The following is a 24976-nucleotide window of genomic DNA, read 5'->3' as shown; positions in this document are numbered from 1 at the left end:
AAGTACTTAGAAAGGAAAGGAAAAAATGTAGTCCTGATAAATGGCATTTTCACTATAGTTCTCATTGATCAGTCTCATAATCCATCACGTAGACAGAAAGAAACCACCCAATCATTATTCAGTTGGTTATAGATGTGAAATGTTTTCTGTTTCTTTATACCAGCACAAAACAGTAAGTGACAAGGGGTGGAGTATAGATAATTTATCAAATTCTTTTGTTTAAAAAATTTCCTTTTAAAAACATACTAATAACATGTTTTATACAAATACACAATTACCACTAAATAGTAAGAGGACTATGAATTTTTCATATTTTACTCTAGTACAACAAAAGCAAATATTATAAAATTAGCATTAATGGAATAATACAATAAAATATTTTATATATGATCACAAATTTTGGAAGTAAACCAACACAACATTTTAAGTTGACTATCATATATTGCTACAAATTTAATACTTTAAAGGGTATTAACAACTGCTTGCAGATACCAGAATTTTAGATTAACATTCTCTTGGCATTATGAACTAAAGCCATACCCAAATTTTGCAGCGATGTCATACACTTGTTTTTCATGTTGAAGAACCTTCTCACGGTCCCCCTCAAACAGTAACGTAGCGACAGTTAGCTGATTTGGATCAAATCCTTTAAACTACAAAAAAAAAAAAATTCATTACAGATAAGTCTTACCCTATAAAACAGGAAATCAAAATACATTTTGCTCATATTTCCTTCTGATCTGGGCTCAAACATACCAACTCCTTAAAATTGAGCTTTGGAATTTTACATGTGAATCAAAAAGAACGTTTAATGCACCTCTTCAGGTTGTTACAAATAACAAAACTACAGAAAAATACTTAATTTCAAAGTATGTCATGGTGTCAATTGTAATGACAAATTGGTAAATAATACAACAAAGAACTTGTAAGAATTGTAACTGCAATAAAGAAGCCAATAAAAATACCAAATGATAGAATATAATGAATTAGCAAAATGTACGATGAGAAGGTAAAAAAATAACTGCATCCTTACATACCAACAATAACTTATTAAAGAACATTTTCAAAGGAGATCTTACATATATAATTAAAATATCTAAGAATAACCATAAAAGGAAATATGTAACCTCATTAGGAAAACATGTCTAAAAATAGATTATAAAGACATGTTCTAGAATGCCTCAACTAAGTATATAAATCTGTCCATTCTTGCTCAAATTAATATACAGGTTCATTCCAATTCTGACAAAAAACTTAGGGGTGCCTGAGTGCCTCAGTCATTAGGCATCTGCCTTCGGCTCAGGTCATGATCCCAGGGTCCTGGGATGGAGCCCACATTGGGCTCCCTGCTCCGCGGGAAGCCTGCTTCTCCCTCTCCCACTCCCCCTGCTTGTGTTCCCTCTTCCGCTGTGTCTCTCTCTGTCAAATAAATAAATAAAATCTTAAAAAAAAAAAGAGAGAGAAAAGAAAAGAAAACTTAATGGACTTCCTAAGATGGTGAAGAGTTTCTAAAATTTTTCTAGGCTGATAAACAGGTAGGTTATGATGGATAACAGGGAAAATTCTAAGAAACAAGAACTAGAACTATAGCAATTAAATCCATTTAATTTTCTAAGAACAAAAACTCATTTAAAAAAATGTGATACCTTTTTAAAATTCAATTTATTTAAACTAGGAAAAGTAAAAACAGTTCACGCTCTCCTTCCACCCCTCAACCCCTAAAAACAAAAAAAGTTCACCTTCTTCTCCCACCCCTCACCCTGTCTCTGGCAGTTACCAGTCTGTTCTCTGTATCTATAAGCTAGTTTTTTTTATTTTTTTTTGATATTTTTTTTCTAGATTGCACATATAAGAGAGATCATACAGTGTTTTATACATTAAAATGGAGTCTACATCTTGAGTCAGTATTTAAGAAGATGTCTCAGACATGGCAAGTCAATGTTAAGAGAAGCAGGGATTAGTTAGCTAATGGTGCTGCCACAACTGGTTAGCAATTGGGGGACTGGAAGGTGAAGATTAATTTAGAGCTTTATCTCACATCATAAAATTGAAATAAATTCAAATAGTAATAAAGATAAAAATTTTTAAATTCCCATTTAACAAAAAAAAAGCGAGAGAGAAGAAATGGTTCCAGCTTAGAAATGATGAATCACAGGAAAAGATACAAAATTTTGAAACCTTTGCACCAAAAAGAAAAACTCTTATTAAAAAGGGAGTAACCTGACTCAAAAAATTATTCACAACATTTATCACAAAGGCATCTAAAAATCCCATTATTCAAAGGGTACATGCAAAGTACCAAGGAAAAACACCACAAAGTTGCCACCCCAGGCAAAATAACCACACTCAACTAATGCACACAAAACCTATATCTAGGAAATACAGGGAAATGATGGGTCTCACTGGAATTTCAATGAGAAACATTACCTAAAATAAAGTACTACTTTCCCCCCTAGATTCAGTACATTTGAAACATAACAGAACACATTTGTTGTGTTTTTGTTCCATAGCAAGGATGGAACAAAGAAACAGCACCTGTAGGTCCCTAGGGATAGTGCAAGCTGGCATAACCCTTTAAGAAAGGAATTCAGCAAAGATTTTTTAAAAATCCATACTTTTATTTCACTAGATATTGATATCTAATACAAAAAAAAACCAAACAAACAACTATAAAAAACCTTACATGCATGAAACTTTTTAATGTAATGTTATTTTTAGGAACTTCAAATCTGGAAAAAAATTAAAATTTCTGAAATTAAATGCATAACTAATTTACTCGATAAAATATTTATTCCAACATGAAAAATAATAATTAAGACATGTACACAGCACCATGAAAAAACATCCTTGATAATACGTACAAGTGAGGGGGGAGAAGGCAGAAAACAAAATTAATATCATAAGCATTAAAAATTTTAGCATTTTATAAAAATTCTTACCTTTGTAATATAAAACTTCTTTAAGCCATCCAAAAATGATGTGAAAATAGAGGAAACCTGAGGTTTAAGAGCATGACCTAAGAAGAAAAAAGTTCATAATTTAAATTAATAGCAAACTCTGTTTTTCAAAAGATTAAGCTAGTTTAATTTAGTATCCTAAAAAAGTGAAAGTTTCATTTCTCCAATTTTTTAAATCTTCCTACGTTGTATATATAGCATATTGATATTAAGAGCTACATCTTTTATTTTCTTTCAAAAGTCACAACTTTTTGTTTACAAAACTTCTCTTGTTTCTTTTTTAACTCAAATTACTATATGTAATTAATACTACATATAGTTTAGGTTATCCTTCAATAGTATAGTTTATACATAGTAAAATCACTTAATTTTTATTTCATTAAGAACACCCAATGGTGGCTGAGTTTACTTTTATTTTTTTTAATTATGCAGAAACCATTCAGAACTATAACCAAATATGCAGTCAATGCCAAGTTTGAGGTTGTTTCTTAATTAATTCTTAATTCTTCCAGAATTCTTGGCATAAAACTAGTAACTGCTTCCTTAATCACACCCAGAGAGTTAAAATTGCCAAAACAACATAAATGGTATCTCAGAGTCTGTTAAATTAACATCTTTGCCTGCGGATTGAGCTTAATTGAGTGAAAGTCTTTTACTGTTTTCTCATTGTTTTCAGAGTAACAACTTCTTAACTCCCACGACTGTTAGATTAAGAGTCATACATCTGCCCTTAGTGCTATAAGCCCAACTCAGAAAAATGGGCATACCATTTATATAGAATTTTTATAAAGAATTTTAAAGTCTCTAGTAAATCTGAAATTATCTCTAAATAAAAATTTTATTTTTTAAAAATAGTTTTAAGATTTGGGGATGTTGTTTTGTGTTGTTTTGTGCTTGTGTTCTCTCTCTCTGTTTTTTTAAAGCATGGATCCCTTCTTTAAAATAGGTGCAAACAGCAAACAAGTTTCTTCGGTGGGGAGGGGGGAGATGACTTGTAGTCCTTTCTTTTTTTTTTATTCATCTTTTTTTAAGTTCGAATCTGAATCTGTAATACTTATTACATTTTTACTGACTATAATAGGAAACTGACATGAAAGACCAACTAACATAGCCTTAACCAGAGGTTAAGAGTTAGATATCAATGCTATAACTGAACAAAACAAAAAACAACAAAAGTGACAGGCAGATTAGATACAGATCAACCCAGCAATCTTTTCAAGTTCCTGGATCACATGTTTGGGAAATTTTTTTTCTTTTATTGTACCCTGTCAAAAATGCTTCTCCTGCATAATCAGTGCCTTAAAAAAATTCCATTTCTAGACAGTATAAAGTTAGAAATAATATACCATCAAAATACTCATTCTTGTCCCAAATGGAATTTATCCTACTTTAATAATTGGAAATAAATAAACATAAATGTGTGAGTGTGTTAGTCATATTCTTGCAAGAAACTAAAATTATCTGTTCCTCATACAAGCCTTCTGATCCACACATCTTTACGTATTGTATGAGGAGACTCCAAATGTCACTACACTGATGTGAAATAATCCTTAAGGGTCTATGTTCATCTTAACACATGGAAATTTATTTGCACGATTTCCATTAACACTAGTGGGACTTAGTCACATATATCCCTAATACTGAGTTGACATGATAGCTTTGAAGAATAACTATCCTAAAAGCGATACTCACTTTAAGTGCGTCAAGCATTTAGCAGGAGGTGAATACCTAAGAGGATATTATTTTTTTTATTTTTAAATTAATGTTGCCTTTCAAAATAATTACATTCTAAATGTACTCTGGCTACTGTGTTTTGTATTTTTTGGTAAATAAAGGAACTAAGTTTTCAAATTTACTAGTTGAACAGTCTTATTAGTAAATTTGGTGCTGTTACAGTGTCAACTTAAACATTTTTAATTATTTAATAAATATCTACATTTCAAAGAATTGATCTCAAATGGTGGGAAAAGTCTTGGGCCTTGGAGTCAGACAGATTTGGGTTCAACCCCGGCTCTACCACATACGACCTGTGGGCTTTGGCTGAAATGTCTAGCCTTTGAGTCATTTGTAAACCGGGAGTACCACTTTCAGAAACAGTTGTGAGGAGTATTTGATAAACTGTGCTTTTGATAGTGTGCTTGACACTCTACTATGTGCTATTCAAGATTTGTTCACCCTCTTTTGCTTGAGTAGATGATTAAGTCAATCAACAGCACTGCCTATCATAGGACAGGTGCAGGAGATATAAAAATGAATAAGAAACATCCCCTAAATTTGACAAACTTTAGTTTTTCAGAGGAAATCTACAGAACATTTCAATATACTCAATGATATATATCATTTCAATATACTTAAAACATCATTTCAAGGATGCCTGGCTGGCTCAGTCGGTTAAGCGTCTGCCTTCGGCTCAGCTCATAATCCCAGGGTTCTGGGATCGAGCCCCGCCATCAGGCTCCCTGCTCAGCGAGGAGCCTGCTTCTCCCTCTCCCTGCTGCTCCCCCTGCTTGTGTTCTCTCTCCCTGTCAAATAAATAAATAAAATATAAAAAAAAAACCCTGTATCCATTTCAATATAATGAATTAAAGAGTTGTGTCAGAGGCAGGAGTGAAATTTAAAATATTAACATCTAATAATAAGGCTTGTGCTTTGTTAACAACCAATATGGTACAAACACTGCCAATCAGCCATACGGCTAGTAAAATGTCCTAGACATTCCTTGCTGCGCTAAGCATTATTCTTTAGTTGCTTGATCATGGAGCCATGGCAGGATATATAGATGGAAAGGCTTCAACAGGTAGTGAGAAATCAAAAAGGTTATAGATAGCCAATAAGCAGAATCAGATTTGTCTTTTCAAAAAAATCACTTTAATGGCCATGTAAAGGGTGGCCATGAAAAGGGTGGAAAGAATAGATACAGCCCAGACTAGAGACGGTAGAACCTGCCTTAGAGCATGTTCCTAGATATAGCAATGAGAACGTGGAACAGGAACAACAGATGGCCTGAAGGACCTTTTCTTTAAACCTTCATTTTAAATTGTTAAAATCACAATTATAAATAAAATCTAGTCAGATCATAGTTAATTTTACAAACATGTCTGTGTCTAACATAATTCACTATAATGACAGCATATATAAATGGACAACACAACATTACTAATCAGATACGTGGCTCTCTTAAGGCCTAGAACTCTAAATGCAGGCTAAAACACACAGAAGGCTTTACTACTTAACTTAAGCATGACCCTCCTTTAAGAAGCCTTTCCTGACTCCCCATGTCAACATGCAGCAAAATCCAGCAGGCTCAACCACTCCTTCATTTGCACCCCAGGGTACCCAGTGTACTCTTATTTCACAACACCTGCAACAATTCTGCACTCATTCTTTTATGTAATTGCCTGTCCTCATTAAACTGAGAGCTTCCTGCAGGACAGGAACTATGACATTCATCTTCCTACCTCTTCATTCAGTACTATTCCTGGCAGGTAACAGCTGTTTCACAAATTTTGTGGCTTCATGAGTTTTTAAAATGACCGCTCCTTACTTACCAAACTGAAACTGTTGGTTGTCCATGAGGCGGATAGATGCAGGAGCACATCTCTGTTTTAAAAAGAAAAAAATGTGATACAAATTTAATACTGTAAAGAAGCTAGACAGGTAGAATAGAAATGTCAACTTTCTGTATTTGAGATCAATAGTTTAGCTCCTAGGAATATATGCAGTAAAAAAATCTTAACTTTTTATATAATTTTAAGATGACAAAACACCAGTGATTTCTACTAAATATTTGGAGGAGAGATCCACATACATAATACATACACATATATGTTGCCAAATCTTTAATTTGTCTGCAACTAGATCTTCTTAATGCCTAGCAAAGATCTATGGAAATACCTAGAAGAAATATTGGGCCTTGAAGTGGATTATTTTAGAACAAAGCAGAAATTTCAAAGACTAAAATCAATGCCTAGAACATTATACATTTGTGAATTATAATGTGTCCTCAGGTCCTTATATCATCTTTTAAAACAAAGAAGATGATGGTGGATATACACTTTTAAGATGAAGAAGATGATGGTGGAATTTTTCTGAGTAAAAGCACTTTTTAAAAAAATTATCTGTGATGTCTTCATACATAACTCTAGGAACTGTTCTTTTTATCCTTTCTCATAATCCATTTTAAATAGAAAATTCCAGACACTATCAATGTCCAGAATTCTAAAATCTTTCAAGGTTACTTGTATGAAAATAGCAACAAAATTATGAAGGATAACATAATGTATCTAAAACTGTGCCAGTGTTAAATTTAATCTAGGCACCACACTAAAAGCTGCAAGGAAAGAAAAATGAGAACAGATAGCCATATAAATTTTGTGATGCTGAAATACTACAATACAAACTCTAGCAAGGTTTAAGTTAGGTACGATTTTTCCATAATATTAAGGCAAGTTGGACTCTAAATACAATTTCATTTTCTATGTAAATTTTTAAAATAAACTTCAAGAGGTTGCTTTCAGATGACAAAATTTTCAGTCATAAACTTTTTAAACATTTATCTTCTGAGTAATAACATCAATAAAATTTGTATCAACACATTTAGACTTATGCAGATCATTCAAAAGAAGACTTAAATGTGCATTATAACATTTTTGCTATTATTCACTTTTAATTAAACAAATACTTAATTTTATAAAATCACTCACAATACACATTTTATTTCACCCGACAAAATGACTAGATTCTTATTTTGAACACTATACAATTTATTTACTCACCTTTGATACTAAAGGTGAGATAATTCAATCTATATTTTAAAAAGGCATTGCCAAGTCTAAAGAAACAGTATTAGGTAATTTTATATACATAGCATAATGATAACCTATTGCCTTACTTTTACAGAATCCTGTGATGTCTAACTTATTTTTACATGTCTTATTTAATATAAGAAACAACCCCATCAGGGTAGCAGAACTGGTATTATACCCATTTTTCAGATGAGTACATAAGAACCAGAGAGGTTAAAAGACTTGTCATATGACTGTTAAATAGACAAAACTAAAAGATAGAACTAGGACCAAGATATCCTGAATGCTAGATAAGCAATATTTCAAATACACCACAAAGCCTCCTAAAAAAATCACTTAACACACACACATACACCACACACACACAAACACAGACACACACAGCTTTAAAACCATATTTGAAACAAAAATTATATGAAAATTATTCACTATACAATTATAAAATAAAATAAAAAATATACGTATAACCTGAGTAATTTCAAATCTTGGTATAAAGATGTCTTTGTAATTGGGTTATGCTTCTAGAAACCAAACCACTTTCCAAAATACTAAAGAAAAATCAATCTTCCTAAAATGTTCCTATTAAAACAGGTATATCAACTTCTTTTTTTAAATTTATTTTTATTCTTATTTATTTTTTTAAGTAGGCTCCATGCCCAGCATGCAGCCCAAAGCAGGGCTTGAACTCATGACCTCAGCTGAGATCAAGAGTCAGACACTTAAATGATTGAGCCACCACCCAGACACCCCAGGAGTATCAACTTCTAATAAGACAGATGAAGCCTGATTAGACCAAGTTTCTTTTCTTCATAAAATAAATAGAATATCACATAAAATACATATTTATATGCTTTGGCTTAAGCACACCAGTAACATATAAGAAAGAATTCAGAGCCCTTCTGGTATTATTAGAAAAACAAACTTTTTTTTTAAGATTTTTTTTTTTAAGTAATGTTAACACCCAACATGGGGCTCAAACTCACAATCCTGAGATCAAGAGTCAAACGCTCTACAGACTGAGCCAGCCAGGCACACCCCCACCCAAAAAACAACTTTTAAATTCCTAACAACAACTTGTAACTTCCATCTCCTACTGCCACATAGATTCTACTACTCCTATGCCTACAGCAAGTGTTATTAATGAAAACGACCAGCATAGGCACACAGGTATCAGAAAACGGGGGGGAAGCATATTACATTTAGTAGAGTAAATTTGTAGTGGAATTCAATCTCTGAAACAACTAAAATACAAAAAATATGCAGGCCTTGATAAAATCTTGGTTTGAAAGACTATTTACAAAATACATCTTGGGTACAACTGAAATAATCTGATTGTAGAATGAATATAGGATGTCATTAAAAAATTACTGCTGATTTTCTTAGACATGATAATAGTATCATGACTATGAAGAAAAACACCTTTATTTTTAGATGTATGTATAAATATTTAGAGGTCAAGTGCCATGCTGTCTGCAACTTAATTTCAAAGGGTCCGGAAAACAAAGACACAAACATAAAACAAACAGCAAAAAGTCAATTGTTGAATATATAAGACAGATATACAGGTGATCACTACCCTGTTATTTTAAAGTTTCTTTATGCTTAAAACTTTCAAATTAAAAAAATGGAAAAATAAGTAAGCTTTGGAGCACTTGGTACATATAACAACTGATATTTAATATTACTGAACACGATTTTAACTTGACAGCTGAGTCACATAAACTAGTCAGTCATGTACTACTCCTATTTATACTGAGGCAGGGTAGATGGTTACAGGCTAATACTTATCACAAAAGAATGAAAAGCTAAAGAAAGTTTATTGTATCTAGATAATAAATATTAGCTTTCAATACTGACTTTTTAAAAATTATCAAAATCAAAACAACAGCTTTATTTAGTCTGTTTTTATAGTGTCATATTTTTAAAAGTCAGTAAATGAGTTTTTCAGTTATCATCACAAGTAAATTCTCATAAGTAAATTCCCATTCTCTCTCTCATAAAGTAAATTCTCAAGTTAAAAAACATCATCTAGATTGCTTTATGATCCTCTGGCAATTGATAATCTGTAAATGACTGCATCATTCTAAAAATACAAAGCAAGAAAAGTCTCTTCGAGTTTTACATAAAAACTTGCCACTATAACTAACTTAGTTTAAGTTCCTATAATCAAAAGACCAAAATAATGTTATTTTTAAAAAACAACAACACTCAATCTGGGTAACTCCACCTATGGTTAAGATCAGGTTATGCTTCAACTGCTATAAAACCTCATTTGGAAACCTAAAAATATTTCCTTTAAAACTTAAGAGACATCACAAATCCTGAGAATTTGAGCTCTAAATTCATTCCCATGCTACTGAATTACGCTAGGAGTATTCCATAGATGAGGAAAGGGGGAAAAGGGTCCTTGGGTTAAAGTGACCCCTGGTGGTATGTGATCAGAACTAATCTGAGAGGGAACAGTTTTAACAAGTAATTTTATTGGTGAGTTAATAATACTCATTCAGGGAATTTAAGGAACACTCAAACAAAATTTGCTTACCCAAACTGGAGTTAATGAAATAACTGACGTATTTCCTATTATGATAAATGTGTTTTTACTAGAATCCCTCATGTCATCTGACTTGTACCCAAGTATACTTTATACCTAGTAAATAATCTGAAAAGAGATGAGAAACTCATTATTGACTAATAAGGAAATATCAATTATCTGTGTTTTATCTGAGAAGAAATAAATAACCACATTGACCTCAGAGCACAAGTGTAAGATTGACTAAGTCAAATTGCTGGCAATCTCTTCCCTTCAATGATGCTACAATCAGGAATTTACTTGAATATATAACCTGAAAAATAAAAAACCATCACTTATTAGTCTTATTTACTAAGTGGAAATCTCTATACTAACTTAAAAAGCAACAGATTTCTCAGTCCATTTTCTCCAAAAAATAATCCCTATAAGACATCAAAAGATTTCTGCAAAATTTGTTTTTATGGAACTAAGTCATATCTCTTTCTTATGACAGAGAAAACCAGAACTTGCACTGCAGATGTGACACATTATTTGTGAAGATATCCCTTAGTTTACTAGTTACTGGCAAATCAATATTAAAACATTCCAAATGTCAGCAGGATTTCTACTATTCCAACTTCAGAAAGATAAAATATAAATATAAGCACTAAATGGTAGTACTATATCTATGGTACCTTGGTTAACATATGTATCATCTTTGAATTGAAAAAGCTTGTTTATTCACGAAGTAAATCAAACATTCTGTGTAGACTCTAGAACGGTCCAAATTCCTGAACCTTGAGTTTATTTTGGAGATAGTCTAGTAATCTCATAGTATATCAGAAGCCAAAGTTCCAATACGAAACCCCTTGTACCTAACCATACAAAAATTTAAACACCTAAAATTTATCGTGATATACACCATCTACAGTGATTGCTAGAAGACAGGAACTGTCTATTTCACTCACACAATAGCCAATGTACTTTGTTGGATATAAAGTTAAGAGCACACTATCTCATATAGAGATACACACAAAAAAATAAATTAATAAATAAGTTCAAAAAAGGGTATGTGAAGAGAATTCTCTTAACTGCAAATTTCTAGACAGAAAAAACTTAAAATGTAGACAGGTAATTGGTTCTTTCTCAGAGCTGTTACCACAGACAGTATTTTAGGCTACTGGTAGAACTGGTAAGTTCTATTGGAAGTGACAGCTAGAAGTCCACGTTATAAACAATAAGAATGTTCTTTAACAAGAGAATTATCTCTTGGTTTTAAAGAATGAAACAATACATCTTATAGAGTAGATATTTCCCTCCATTTATGTTAAGGGAAGAGCCAAAAGTTAATGCCAAACAGTCTCTGGTTCATCATTTTCATTTTTCATTTTTGTAAAGGTGTAATGACTTGTTCTGAGTAGCTCCTGGTTGAAATTATGTCTTGTAACTGTCCTCAAGTTTAATACATTTTGCTGGATCACAGAGTACAGAATCCAATTAATCAAACGTTTGGCGAGGTTATTTTCTCTGCTTCAGAGGGAGGAAAGAACACGCGCGCACGCATACACTCACACACACACACACACACACACACACACACACACACACACACACACTCATTTAAAATAACAATGCCATTTTCTACATGTAACAAATTATTTCCAAGAATTACCACTAATATAAAGAAGTTTAATTACTTTATAATGTAAGTGCTAAACCTAGCTCCTTTTAGTTTATTTCAACCCATCCAGGATAAATCAAATTTAAGACAGAACAATTCAGAATTGAGATAGAACAGTCTGACGGTGTCAAACATGAACTATGTACTTCTTTCCAAATTATGGTCTAAACGCTCTAGAAAATAACACCGTACCAGTTTAAAATTGCTCAAAATAAAAGTGATGGTAGGTAGAATGGGCCACACCTTATCAAAAGGTAGAGAAAAAGCTGCCTTTTAATTTGTAATTCTAAAAACCTAGTTCTAATACCGAGAAAGACAGTTTTCAGAGGAATGCATTCTGATCTGTGACACACATACAGTGTTTCCTGTTAATGGAACAAATGGTCCTCCCTCAATACTATAGGGCAGAATTCATAAGTTTTTACTGGGAACGGGAAACGCCAGACTTCAAAAATTGCTTTTGAGCTTATTTCAACACTCTTCCCTTAAAACTTTATAAAGATATCATTGTCATCTTTAAACAAACAATAAGAGAATAATAAAATACACCTGAAACTGATATTCTGATTAAAAAACACTTTCTCCTCTCCTGAGAGGCTACAGTAAGAAATGTTTGCTCAGAAAGTCTTAAAAATCACTTACTTACCCATCTACTGAGTTAAGTTGGAGATTATACTGGACTGCCATTTATAAGATAGAATCACATTAATCTTCCACTAAATCTTCCTTTCTAGTTCCTCACCAGGCAGTGAAGTATTGAAAGAGGACAATCCTCACATGGACAAAGATTAGATGAGATACCTTAGAAAAATCCTTCTGCTGTCAGTATAAAGTTGTTTATTTCCTTCAGTAGGAAAAGTGATGAAAATATACAAAGAGCCCACTTTGCTATTTGTAAACATGCATGTATACGCCTTTCCAAAAGATACATATCCAAAATAGTTTCCCATTTCAAAAGCAACTTGAGTCTGAAAATACCGCAAAAATGGAAGTGCTATGAAATGACAGTGAGAAATTACAAGCAGCCAACTCATTATTCAATCAAGAATTTGGCACAATCATAAACCATGTACCATCTATTTTAATGGATCTTAATTCTCCTGCTATCAGCTGAAATTCCAAATTGCAAACTGAACAACTAGTGCCAAAATCTGATCATTTGCTCAATTTTTCTGCCTCAGAATACTGTTACAAAGCAGGGCAGCACACACAATTCCATTCTTGACCTACAAGATTTTTACATTCTATAAACTGATATGTAAATGTCCATAAATTATAATACAAGGATTTACCCATTTCCAGGGAATATAAACATTAATGCTTATGTATCTGTGCAGAAGTAAAATAACATATGTTCCCCAAACAGTGGAATATTTTCAAATTGCAGTAACTATTCTGTTTCATTCATACAGGCAATATTTGAGAATAAAATATTACCTATCTAAGCTTTTTAATCAGTTTCAAGCAAGGCAAGCTTTCTAGTTGCATGGTATATAGTCTTTAAAAACTGTCTATTACTAAGTACAAAGAACAAAATTATTAAAATTATAGATTAGAAAGGAGCTTTCTTTTGAAGTCTTTAACCACAGGGTGGCACTTTATCAACCATCACCTTTGTTTATTCCAAACCATATACCCAATACAGTTTTGTGTAGTCAATTTAGATTATGGTCAATGGTGAATATCCAAAGAATTTTTTAAAACAAAAGGGCAATTTTTACTGACTTACACAAGGATGAAGGAAAATTTCACCCTCTGCTTTTCATTAGCACAAGTAGTTCTTCTCTGTTACTTTCTACCAGGAGCATATTAAATTGTACCAAAAACCACATCAGATTATAGCAACTATGTTTAAATCCAACATTTCCATCTTAATAAAATTATAAATTTAGGATTCTGATGTATTTGTACATTTCTCATTAATGAAAACCTAAGATATATTTAGATATTTGCAATATGGAAAAGCAGGAGAGCACAAAATATGTCTACCACGACTTCAAAGATCACATAACAACACTTTTTAACAAGTCTACTAAATCTGTGTTCTAGAATGGTGATCTTGTGAAGGGGAATACTTAGCCAACATAGACTGAACGTGACCTCAATGAGATCATTTATTGAAAATATATACAAACCAGATAGTTTTATAAATTCTATGATTTTTTAAAAAAAAATCTAATTTGGCATTCCTTCTTATTTTGCCATAAAAAATGGAGGCAAGGGCCAATTAAAAAGATGTTATTCAAAACTTGAACAAGAGAAATAATATGAACTATATCTTTTATTATAAAGCTTTTTTGGGAGGGAAATAATCAAGCTTGACAGACAGAAAGCAAATAAAAGTAATTAACACAAAGAATAAATTATAATACAAAGTGAAAACATCTTAATAAAAAAGTCATTAAGATTGAAATTGGTAAGAAAATATAACTTAATTATGGAAAATGGTTTGTTCTGATTTTTAGTTGGCGAACTTAGTTATTTTGTAAACAAAATAAAGAACACCAAAACCTAGCTTTCCATTCTCCTAGGTTTTAACTAACTCACAGGCAAAACCATGAGGTTTTGCAAATAGTTCTTTTATTCTTTAACACCTGGGCTATCTTAAATTTGAAATTACTTTCCTTTGCCTCTAAGTGTGGAAAGTTTTCGCAACAGTATTAAAACACAGTTGAACTTTACTGCTCAGTGCTCAGATATTATGTTAGAATAACAAATATTTATTCCTAAAACTTATTTCCACTCCTTTATTCAACAGTCCTGCTTTTAAATATTACAAATATTTAATATTACATGAATTATACATACATAAATATATTAACAATATTTAATATACGTGTTGAGATATTTACATTTTAAAATAGTATTTAAATATTATACCATCTCATTATTTTAGCATACATAGCATAATACTCACTGCATATTCTAGCTCCCTAATCATAACATAATATCCCCAAATTAGGGGAATTAGGGGCTCTTCTTGTATAAATTTCAACTACTAACATTCGCTTTTGCTTTAACACCACCAAAGTAACCTGCCACAAGTTCAAGAATGTTCATTCCGGGACTATACTTCTTTATTTAAACTCTTCCTCCTCCCAGCAGTAAGACAATCAAGATTAAGAGGCCTATGGCTAAGTCTTGATGAAGGAAGCAATCTAACTGATAAATAACTGAAGCTACTTGGAAATTATAAAAATTACCTTTGTCAACTGTGAGATTAGGTGACCATATAACTGAACTTCCTGCAAATGGAAAACTGACAGAAAAAAATGACTGTCTCAGAAAGCAAAAGTATATGAACTCAAGAACACTGGAAATGGTAAATATGTGAGTAAATGTAACATATTTGTGCTTATTTTAAATTTCTTTAAAACATTTAGGGTGGTTGTCTTGGGATGGTGAGAAGATAAGACTCTTGACCACTTTCCATTTCAATACCTTACAAAGTCCACAATGAATACGCAGTATTTGTTGGATATCATTCCTTTGCCTCATCAGATCCTCCCTTCACCCTGCTCTTGATACCTGGAAGCCGACCTATATGGGTCACATCAGAAAGCTCCCTTGCCCTCAAGATTCTAGTTACATATAGCTGATGGGAAGTACTAAAGAACTCTAGGAGTTTGGAGAAAGCAAGAAGAAACAGGCTGGAGTATATTCCCTTAATTTCCTCCCTGCTGGGAAATGTTGCAATAAAATTTTTCTAAAAACCATTGTAGTTCAACCAATGAACCAAATGCCTAAAGAAATGCAAGAATTTCTACAATGATACACAGAACATAGCAATAAAATTACGTGGCATTATCTGGTCTCTTAAAAATCCTTGATATCTTTTTTTCAAGAAGGGAAGAGAAAATGGGAATTCTTCTTACGTTATAGCTAAATATATTATGTTATATTATGCTGTATTATGTTATTTAATTTAAGCTATAGCTTCGGTAATATTATAAAACAAAGTAGGGCCTAGTAGTAGCACATTCTGAGAATTGAGAGAGTTTGATTACCTATACTTAATTTCTGTATTTTTGGATAATTGACATTCAGCCATTTATTTTAATTTCAGTAACTGTCTTAGTTTAAGAAAAATTATATATTACTTCAAATTAATCACAAAATGTCTTATCTAAAAATAATTTAAGAAAACATAACATTCATTAAAGGCAGAGTCATTCAAAGCCATCAACCCAAGTACATATCTTACCTTGGCTTAAAATCGCACAGCACTCTTTAAACCAAAAAATAAAGAAATAGCAACTGCACTTACAGGGATGATTTTTCATTACCTTTTCATATAAAACTGGGTAAAACCACATATATAACACAACTAAATATGAAGATTATATGTGACATATCAAAATCAATTACGCAGAATTTTTAAAAATATAAATATAGATGGGTGGGTTTTTGTTGTTGTTGTTTTCTTTTTACCTGTTTTGCAATTTCTCTTAAACAGGCTACTCCTTGTTCAAAATTAGGGAAAGCTACTGAGCCATACTTTTGGTATTCAGGGATTGGTCTGATTTTTATTGTAGCTTCTGTTATCACACCAAGAGTTCCTGAAAAAGAAGGGGGAATAATCCAATATATCACATGCCAATTTTCTAAATCATATTTAAATCTATTTTATCTATTTATTCTATTAATGTATTCTATTCATATTTAAATCTATTTATTCTATGTGGGGAATAACGGCTACTCAAGTTTTTTTAGAAAAACAACTAAACAAATTTTATACTTTCTAAAAAAAAAGGTTTGGGAATACATTTTTCTTATGTTATGCATAAATACTTTAAAACATTTTTAAGGTAACCTTCCTCCAAGACGGTTACTTTTAAATAGTTTTAAAAGTATTACAACCTATTAAAAGAAAAAAATTGTTGAAAAACAACAGGTTTATATATCTCAAACATTCAGACAAAAGTATATTTTGATATTTGTGCCTACTTTTACTGTGAGAAAAATTTGCTGGGGCAAAAAGAAAGTTCTATGAGAATTTAAAATGATAGAAGAAATTAGAGGGACTATTATTACCTTGCCTTTTTCCTAGGAATTCATACAATGACAACGGCAATACTAAAATGCCCTTGTAAGACACAAAAAAAAAACCCAGACCAGGTATTTCAGAGACAGAGCAGTTACCATACATATCTAGTACAAGAGAACCACCAATGAAATAAATGCTCTTTCCTTTATTACATGGAGGATGGACAAATCAAATAGGAAAAAAGAAAGTTAAATATAAACTACATTCTATGAGATCTAAATAACTATGCTAAAATATCTGAAGAGACATGGTTATAATGATTATATTCAAGAAGCCAAGCTTTTTGAATTAGTGGTTTCTGATGTACAAATGGTAGAAATTATTAATACTATTAGTAAATTTTCTGAGAATCATGAAAAAAAAGAATAAAGAGGGAAATCTCTGAATTGGAGAACTTAATGATAACACTAGGAATAAATAAAAAGTACCACAAAAACCAAAGTTTCCAGTAAATTTATAATACACCCAAAATGTCAATACAGAATACAAGATTAAAAACTAAGAGTCCATTAAAAAGTAAATTACATTAGATCACAGTACGTTTATCACCTACACAAATGATTGCCTACTGAGATATCAAATATGACCATATTATAATTTGTAAAATCACAAAAACTCTGCAAGTCTGGCCTGATTAGTATTTAAATAAAAAGTGAATATATCTTGTAAATTTTAAAGGATCACAAAAATGACTAAAGCTTTATCTTTTATTTTAGTATCTTTATTGAGATATAATTCACAAACCATAAAATTCACCCATTTAAAGTGTAGAACTCAATATATTTTCAGTATATTCACAAATATATGCAACTATCATTAAAATCTAAGTTTAGGGGGCACCTGGGTGGCTCATTCAGTTAAGTGACTGACTCTTGATTTCAGCTCAGGTCATGATCTTGGGGTCATGGCATCAAACCCCACACTGGGCTCTATGCCCGGTGTGGAGTCTGCTTCTCCGTCTCCCTCTGCTCCTCCCCCACTCCCCCACTCTCTCTCTCTCTCTCAAATAAATAAAATCTTAAAAAAAAAAATCTAAGTCTAGAACATTTTTATCACCCACAAAAAGAAACCCTGTACCCGTGAAACAGCCATTCCCTGTTTCCCTACACATACACTTCAGCCCTAGACAACCACTAATCTAGTAATTATCTCTATAAATTTGCCTATTCTGGACATTTCATGTAAATGGACTTTTACAATATGTGGTCCTTTGTGACTGGCTTCTATGTTTTCAAGGGTTATCCCTGTTATAGCACATATTAGTACTTCATTCCTTTTTAATTGTGGACAATTATTCCATTGTATGTATAACTAATTTTGTTCAACCATTCATTAGCTGATGGACATTTGGGTTACCACATTTTTTTAAACTAGATTACCAGTTTAATATAAAACATGATACTACTCAGGCAAAGCCAAGATGAAAAAAAAAAAGAGATGCATAGGACAAAGTATGGGGGAAGGGGCTCAGAGTTTCCATGCCCTCCCAGCCAGCACCTCCATGTGTTCACCACCCTGGAAGCTCCCTGGAATCGCATGTTAGTGATTTTTATGGAAACTTCATTACATAGGCATGATTGATTAAACCACTAATTCAATGTCTAGTCCCCCTCCCCTCCCTAGAGCTGAAAGTTCCATAGGTTTCCACCTTTTGGCTACTTCATATGAATAATGCTATCATGAATATACATATAAATTTACATACATATTTTTGCGTGGATGTATGTTTTCCTTTTTCTGGAATACATACATGAAGACTTTTTTAATTTCAGAAAAACCTCTAGTCCTATTCCACATAACCCTGCCCTCAGCTACCTTTTCCTAAGGCTACATTCCGGGCAAGAACCACCAAGAGGGGGGGATGGGGAGGAGGTCAGTTCATTTCTTGTACCCAGCCTTAGCTGGTGGGACAGAGGCCCTACTTGAAATGACACACTAATACTGGTGACCCAACTGCCCTTAGCCTGACTTGTAAAGAGATGGCATCTCGCCAGGAGACGCAAACCAAGAAGATCTGTTTTCCTTCCCTCTTTTCCCTAGCACGGAGCTACTAAAGTAGGGATGTCCTCAGAGAAAAGCATGCCATTGCTCCCCTTCCTCCCCTCCAGAGCCAGGCTCAGAGACTCAGAGACTCAGAGACTTGTTCTCAAGGGGCTGAGGAGGGAGAGGGAAAGGGAACACAAGGCAAAAAACAGCTCCTAATCTCTTTCCAAAGAAAATTACTTTGTTTGCAACAGAGTATGGAGAAGTTCAAGCCTAAGAACACTCTGAAAACAGTGGAGGATGTAAAAGGTAACTGGGAGGACATAGGTAAGTTTATTGGAGATAAAGGCAACATTGTATGCCAGCTAGTTTGCTTGTATACAGTGTGGAGGACCCCAACTATGGTCAGAGAAGAATCCCGAACACTAACCTCAGGAACCATCCCTTCTAAGAGATACACAAAATGGGTGAATTTTATGGTATGTGAATTTTATTTCAATAAATCTATTAAAAATAACCATAAGTTAATTAATTCTCTAAATGAATTACAAATGAAACTTCAGAGTTATTTTCTTAAATAAGGAGCTAACAGTTATACATTTTACAAATAGGAAAATTTTTTAGAAATAAACATCTTAGACTATAAAAGGAGTCTAAAAGAACTTCTAAACCTTTGCCAGAGAAGAGGTAAAAGGGTGACAGGTAAACTAGTACTATGGTGTCTCCTCATCCACCAATACAGAATTATCTATCACACTTGTTTGTTCCTACCAAGTCATATCAATTTAATTTTTATTTCCCTACCACATACTGACACCATCACTAAGCTTATTTGTAATTCTTTCAACTCTTTTCAACATTTTTAGAAGCTCCTGGTAGCCTTGGAATTAACACCTCATGTTAAAAGTCATTTCTACAAATGAATTGAAATTTGACAGGCATATACTCTGAAACACAGGAATCATCTTCTCTATGTAATCTAACCGCAGATTATAGAACACTTTAATAAATACTTGCTGAAACTCAAAGTCACCAGATTGAAATCCATTAAGGAAAAGGTCAGTATAAGCCATGATTGCAGACAGGAACACTTTTCTACTTAAAACTAAACTCCAAGTTCCCACGTTTTTGTGAAATCCTTCCTTAATATCTGAGAAATGGAGCCATCTGAAAATACTTCTTTGAATTATAGCATGTAATATCATCTAATACAACTTAAATATAATCCAGGAAAAAGCTGGAAACCATTTAAATGCCAATCATTGAGGGTCTGGTTAGCGTACATTCAGTAGCTGTCAAAAAGAATGAAGTGGCTCTAAATGTAATGATATGAAGTAAGCTTTATAAAAGGAAGTGTAAAGCAGAAAGACTGCATACATATATACTTAAATATAGCAGTTAAGTATTTACTCTGAACAAAGGAAATGCTCAGAAAAAGGGACAGAAGGGCAGATTTTCCCTTACACATCCTTTAGTACCTTTTGAATTTTGTACATTTGTCCATATTTTAATTTTGTATACGTATTTACTTATTCAAAAAGTTGATTTTAAAACATATATCCCTTTACATCAGCATTCTAATTCTACATCAAAATTCCAAGGTACCAGCAAAAAGTGACCATGACTTAAACTTCTACCTACCTGTATTGCTTCCTCTGTAGAGTAAGCACCCTAAAGTAGTAAACCCACCATAACATTGAAAGTGAGGTAAAAAAAAAAAATAATAAAATAAAAATTAGTAAAATGAGACTTTGCATTATTGCAAGGCTAATGAAATGCCCAAGGCAAGTCTCTGCAACTATCCAGCTATGAGTCTACAGGCGGTCCCACTGTGAAAGCAAAATCATCCAGGTCTCAGAGAGCAGCTTCCATCCAGACTTACATTCAACTTAGCCCATCACAAATGGATATATCTAAAGTCACTTAATCAAAAGGCTCGTTTCTGTTGTGTTATTATATGTATTGATTCTTTTGCTCTGGGAATATTATGTCAGTGGAGTGACAGAAAAGACTTGGATTACTTATCACTTGATTATATGTATACTGTACCACTTTATACACTTTTATATTTTATATCTACTTTATATAATTGCTTATAAATAACTCCATGGCAATATGACATCACAGAGGCTTATACATCATTCGCTTTTCTGTTTTATCAAAACTACATTATAATAAATTTAAGAATTTTCTATTTTATAATTTTCAAATATAATATTTGTTCTCAAGAAAACTAAAAGCTTCAAGTGCTATTTGATATAAAATGCAAGTATTTGCTTAAAGTAAATAAACTCTTTTGTAATTTGACAATATACTTTCAGGTGACTTTGGGACTAAGAAGAATGGCAGTCATTTGACTCTGAATCTTCCCCCCTCTGCATTTTCCCCGCAAGACATAAAAATCAACAAGAAACAGAAAACCACATATAATAATGAAACAAAACTTTCAATATTACTAGGAAACAAAAAAACACTCTGAACTTGACATTACCTGTTAAACAGAGAGAAAACAAATGCCAAAAGACCTACTATAGCCTTCTACCTGCTGCTAGCTTGTAAGGGTAGGAAGTAAGGGGAGGCTCAAAAGATTTTATATGGAAAAACAGAGAGTATCAGAGGACCTGGAGGAAGCAAAGATAAAATCAACCACAGACAGCAAAAGCACAACAATAATACCAAAATCCTGTACAGGGAAATCCATAGCCCTGGCTATGGGGAGGGGTTTGAAAATGGAAAGAACTAGAAATGGCAGCCTTGGTGAAGCAAGGGGAGTATTTTCAGGGGAGCATCATATTCAGAGAAGTGTGGCACTCCTTGGAGACAAAGTAATGATGGGAAAGAATGAAGTAAGAGAGGGAAATTAAAGATCCTATAGAAATAAGAGAGAAAGAAGACATGCCAAGCCTTCTCCCACCAAAAATACCACCATCCACAAAACAAGTAGCACAAGAGAGGGTAGGAGTGACAGAAAAGGACATTCCCAAACTACGAAACACTTTCTAAATAATAAATAGCAATAGAAAAAAGCAGACCAAATCCACAAAAACTACTGGAAAAAGACAAAATATAAATAAAAGCTTTTCTGCTGATGAAGTCTCTCCCCTAAACCAACCAATATGCTGGGAAAAAAAAAAACAGTAATAAACATCTCAAACTGAATTAAATACTGTCAAGCAAGCATTTGGGAATATTAAAAAAAATACCTGAGTCAGAAATACAAACATTAAAAGTGGACAAAAAACAAGAAGAAATGAAATAAGAGATGACTAATTTCAGGAAAGGAAAAGAACAGCAGCAACAACAATAAAAAAAAATATAAAAACTGAAGGCTAAGTTATAAGGTATCCAAGGAGAACAGAGAATAGATTCAAATGAAGACTCAATAAAGGGCACTGAAGAAAAGCAGGAAAATAACCAAGAGAATGAAAATGAAATAAAGAAAAAAGTTGGGGAATAAGAGGGTCAGAGAAATAGTGGTTGAAATGCCAAACAAGCAAACATAGTCCGACATAGTATAACTGGTGTCCCTGAAGAAGAAAAATCAAAACAATGGGGGGAAACCCCTAATATTTAACACTAGATACAAAAAAAAAAACTTTCCAGAAAGAATAAAAGACGTAAATATAAACATAGAAAGGGTCCACTGGGCGCCCCGCAAAACAACCTAGGACAGTCAACTCTGAGTTATAAAAGTCGTAGACTTCAATAATAAAGAAAAAAATCCTCAGGACACCCAGGTAAAAAAGGGAAACAAGCTATAAAGGCAAAAGAACTAGCATTAGATTTCTTTAAAACAACATATAAAACCGGGCAACACTGGGGCAGTAGTTTCAAGAAACAAGGAAGCAAAGGGCAACCCATGGATATTATAACTACTCAAGCTGTCCTGCAAGTGTCAAGGTCATACAAAAGGTAAAATTACACAAAGGACTGATAATAAGCATTTCACTTATTTCAACGTAGAGCAAAGGCAAAAACAAGGGTGGATCATGGGTTAAAAAAAATAAAAATGTAGCTTTTAACCATTTTTCAAATAAAATAGCAAATTCTTTTGAGTTACTAGTAAATTCCATACATAAGAAAAGAATGCAAAGTATTTCAGAGGTTTTAACTATTTATTATAATTTTCATTATATTGATGTTATAGCACCTAAAATGGAAGGAAGCTGCTAATTGAAAAAAAATTATGAAAAACTCAAAACAAGACAAAAACATTAAATTTAACATGGTTAGTCACATGTAAAACTTAGTAGGATCAGGAAAATACATTTTTTTAATGATAATCCTTTCAAGGTTATCATCAGATGATTTAACTATAGCAAAAAAGTATTTTTAAAACTTGAGGAAGGGCGCCTGGGTGGCTCAGTTGGTTGAGCGACTGCCTTCGGCTCAGGTCATGATCCTGGAGTCCCGGGATCGAGTCCCACATCGGGCTCCCTGCTCAGCGGGGAGTCTGCTTCTCCCTCTGACCCTCTTTCCTCTCGAGCTCTCTATCTCTCATTCTCTCTCTCTCAAATAAATAAATAAAAAATCTTAAAAAAAAAAGATTTAAAAAAACTTGAGGAAAAGTTTATGATTCACACTGAAGACAGGAGGTTATTATTTAGAAAAATATTATTCAGGAAAGAAAAAGAACAGCAGCAACAATTAAAAAAATATAAAAACTGAAGGCTCAAGATAGCAGATAAAAATACATATTATAAAAGAATACGAACTTGTTGTGATGAGTACCAGGTCATATACAGAAGTGTTGAATCACTATATTGTACTCCTGAAACTAATATTATAATGTAAGCTAACTAGAATTTAAATAAAAAGTTTAATAAAAAAATAAAATTCAAAGGTAAAAAATAAAATAAAAAAGAATATGATTTCACATAAATTAACTTTCTCAATCATGCTGTCTCCTGGCCTACATTAAGATGACTCTATATCCACATACAGAGATGGAGCTTAAGGACTATAAATACACTTGTAAAGATCACTGATGTCAAAATAATAAACAGCAACAACAACAGTAATAAATTTAACATTTGTTGAATACTTAACTAAATGCTTACAGACTGCTTATCATAATCTCATTTAATCCTCACAAAAGCTTATGAAGATGGATTTTTTTTTTTATTATCCCCATTTTATAGCTGAGGACACTGGCATAGAGAATTACCTAATCTACACAAAGTCACAGAAATTTAAGTGGTGGAACCAGGATTGAAATCCAGATCTGAAAGATTTCATCATTCATGCTCCTAAATCACTATGGCATTTTACATGTATATTTATAGTAAGAGCTCATTTAAATACAGTAATTTGCCCTAGTATATACATTTAACAAATCGTATTTCTTTGCTTACTTTATTATTATGAGTTTACCTTCCTTAAATTCAGAGAATAATTTACTATTGAGGGAGGTAGTCTAGTCATTTAGATACAGTTGAAACTATTTTAAAAGGCGTAAAAGACCAAATTATCTCTCCAGTTACCCTGTAACCCTTACCACTCTATTCCTAGACCTGCTGCCTACTCCACCCTACAGTTAAATTTTATGTTCCAGTTACACTGGAAACCTGGCCGCTACACCAGGCAGACGTGGCTCTTCTCACTTCTAAGTCTGCCCACCTGCAGTTCTCTCTGCAGGGCAACTCCCTCCCCACCTTATTCCCTCGACTCCTTATCAACCTTCAAGGACCACTTTAGGCATGACCCCTCTGAAGAGGCCTTCTTAAGCACCCATCAATGTGAACTTTGTCTATATTTCTCCTGCATTTACTTCTATCATATAATTTATTGTACTGTATTATAAGGGTCAATTGTTACCTGTGTCCTTCATTGTGCCAGCACAGTACCTGGCACCAAAAATTTTAAAATACTAAGCAATGGGAGAAAAAAAATGTCTGATACGGTTACTTAAAAAGATCATTTATATTTACAGTTGACTCCAACTATGTATGCACCAATAGTAATAGTATAATTAATGACTATCAGTTTTAATAC

General features: G+C 32.8%; 1 protein-coding gene across 3 annotated transcripts in view; it reads right to left on the bottom strand.

Moving 5' to 3' along the window:
• The window catches only part of AGPS (alkylglycerone phosphate synthase), a 182300-nt gene that overhangs the window by 41611 nt on the left and 115713 nt on the right, over window positions 1-24976 (bottom strand). For all 3 annotated transcript variants that reach the window (XM_027589240.1, XM_027589237.2, XM_027589239.1), the window contains 4 exons: window positions 16384-16511; window positions 6506-6557; window positions 2940-3016; window positions 541-653 (listed from right to left, as the gene is read on the bottom strand). In XM_027589240.1, coding sequence (XP_027445041.1) covers window positions 541-653; window positions 2940-3016; window positions 6506-6557; window positions 16384-16511 — 370 coding nt within the window. The remainder of the gene's footprint in view (window positions 1-540; window positions 654-2939; window positions 3017-6505; window positions 6558-16383; window positions 16512-24976) is intronic.

This window comes from Zalophus californianus, chromosome 3 (genome assembly GCF_009762305.2).
Source record: "Zalophus californianus isolate mZalCal1 chromosome 3, mZalCal1.pri.v2, whole genome shotgun sequence".
NCBI lineage: Eukaryota > Metazoa > Chordata > Mammalia > Carnivora > Otariidae > Zalophus > Zalophus californianus.
This window is presented reverse-complemented; position numbering and strand designations above follow the sequence as displayed.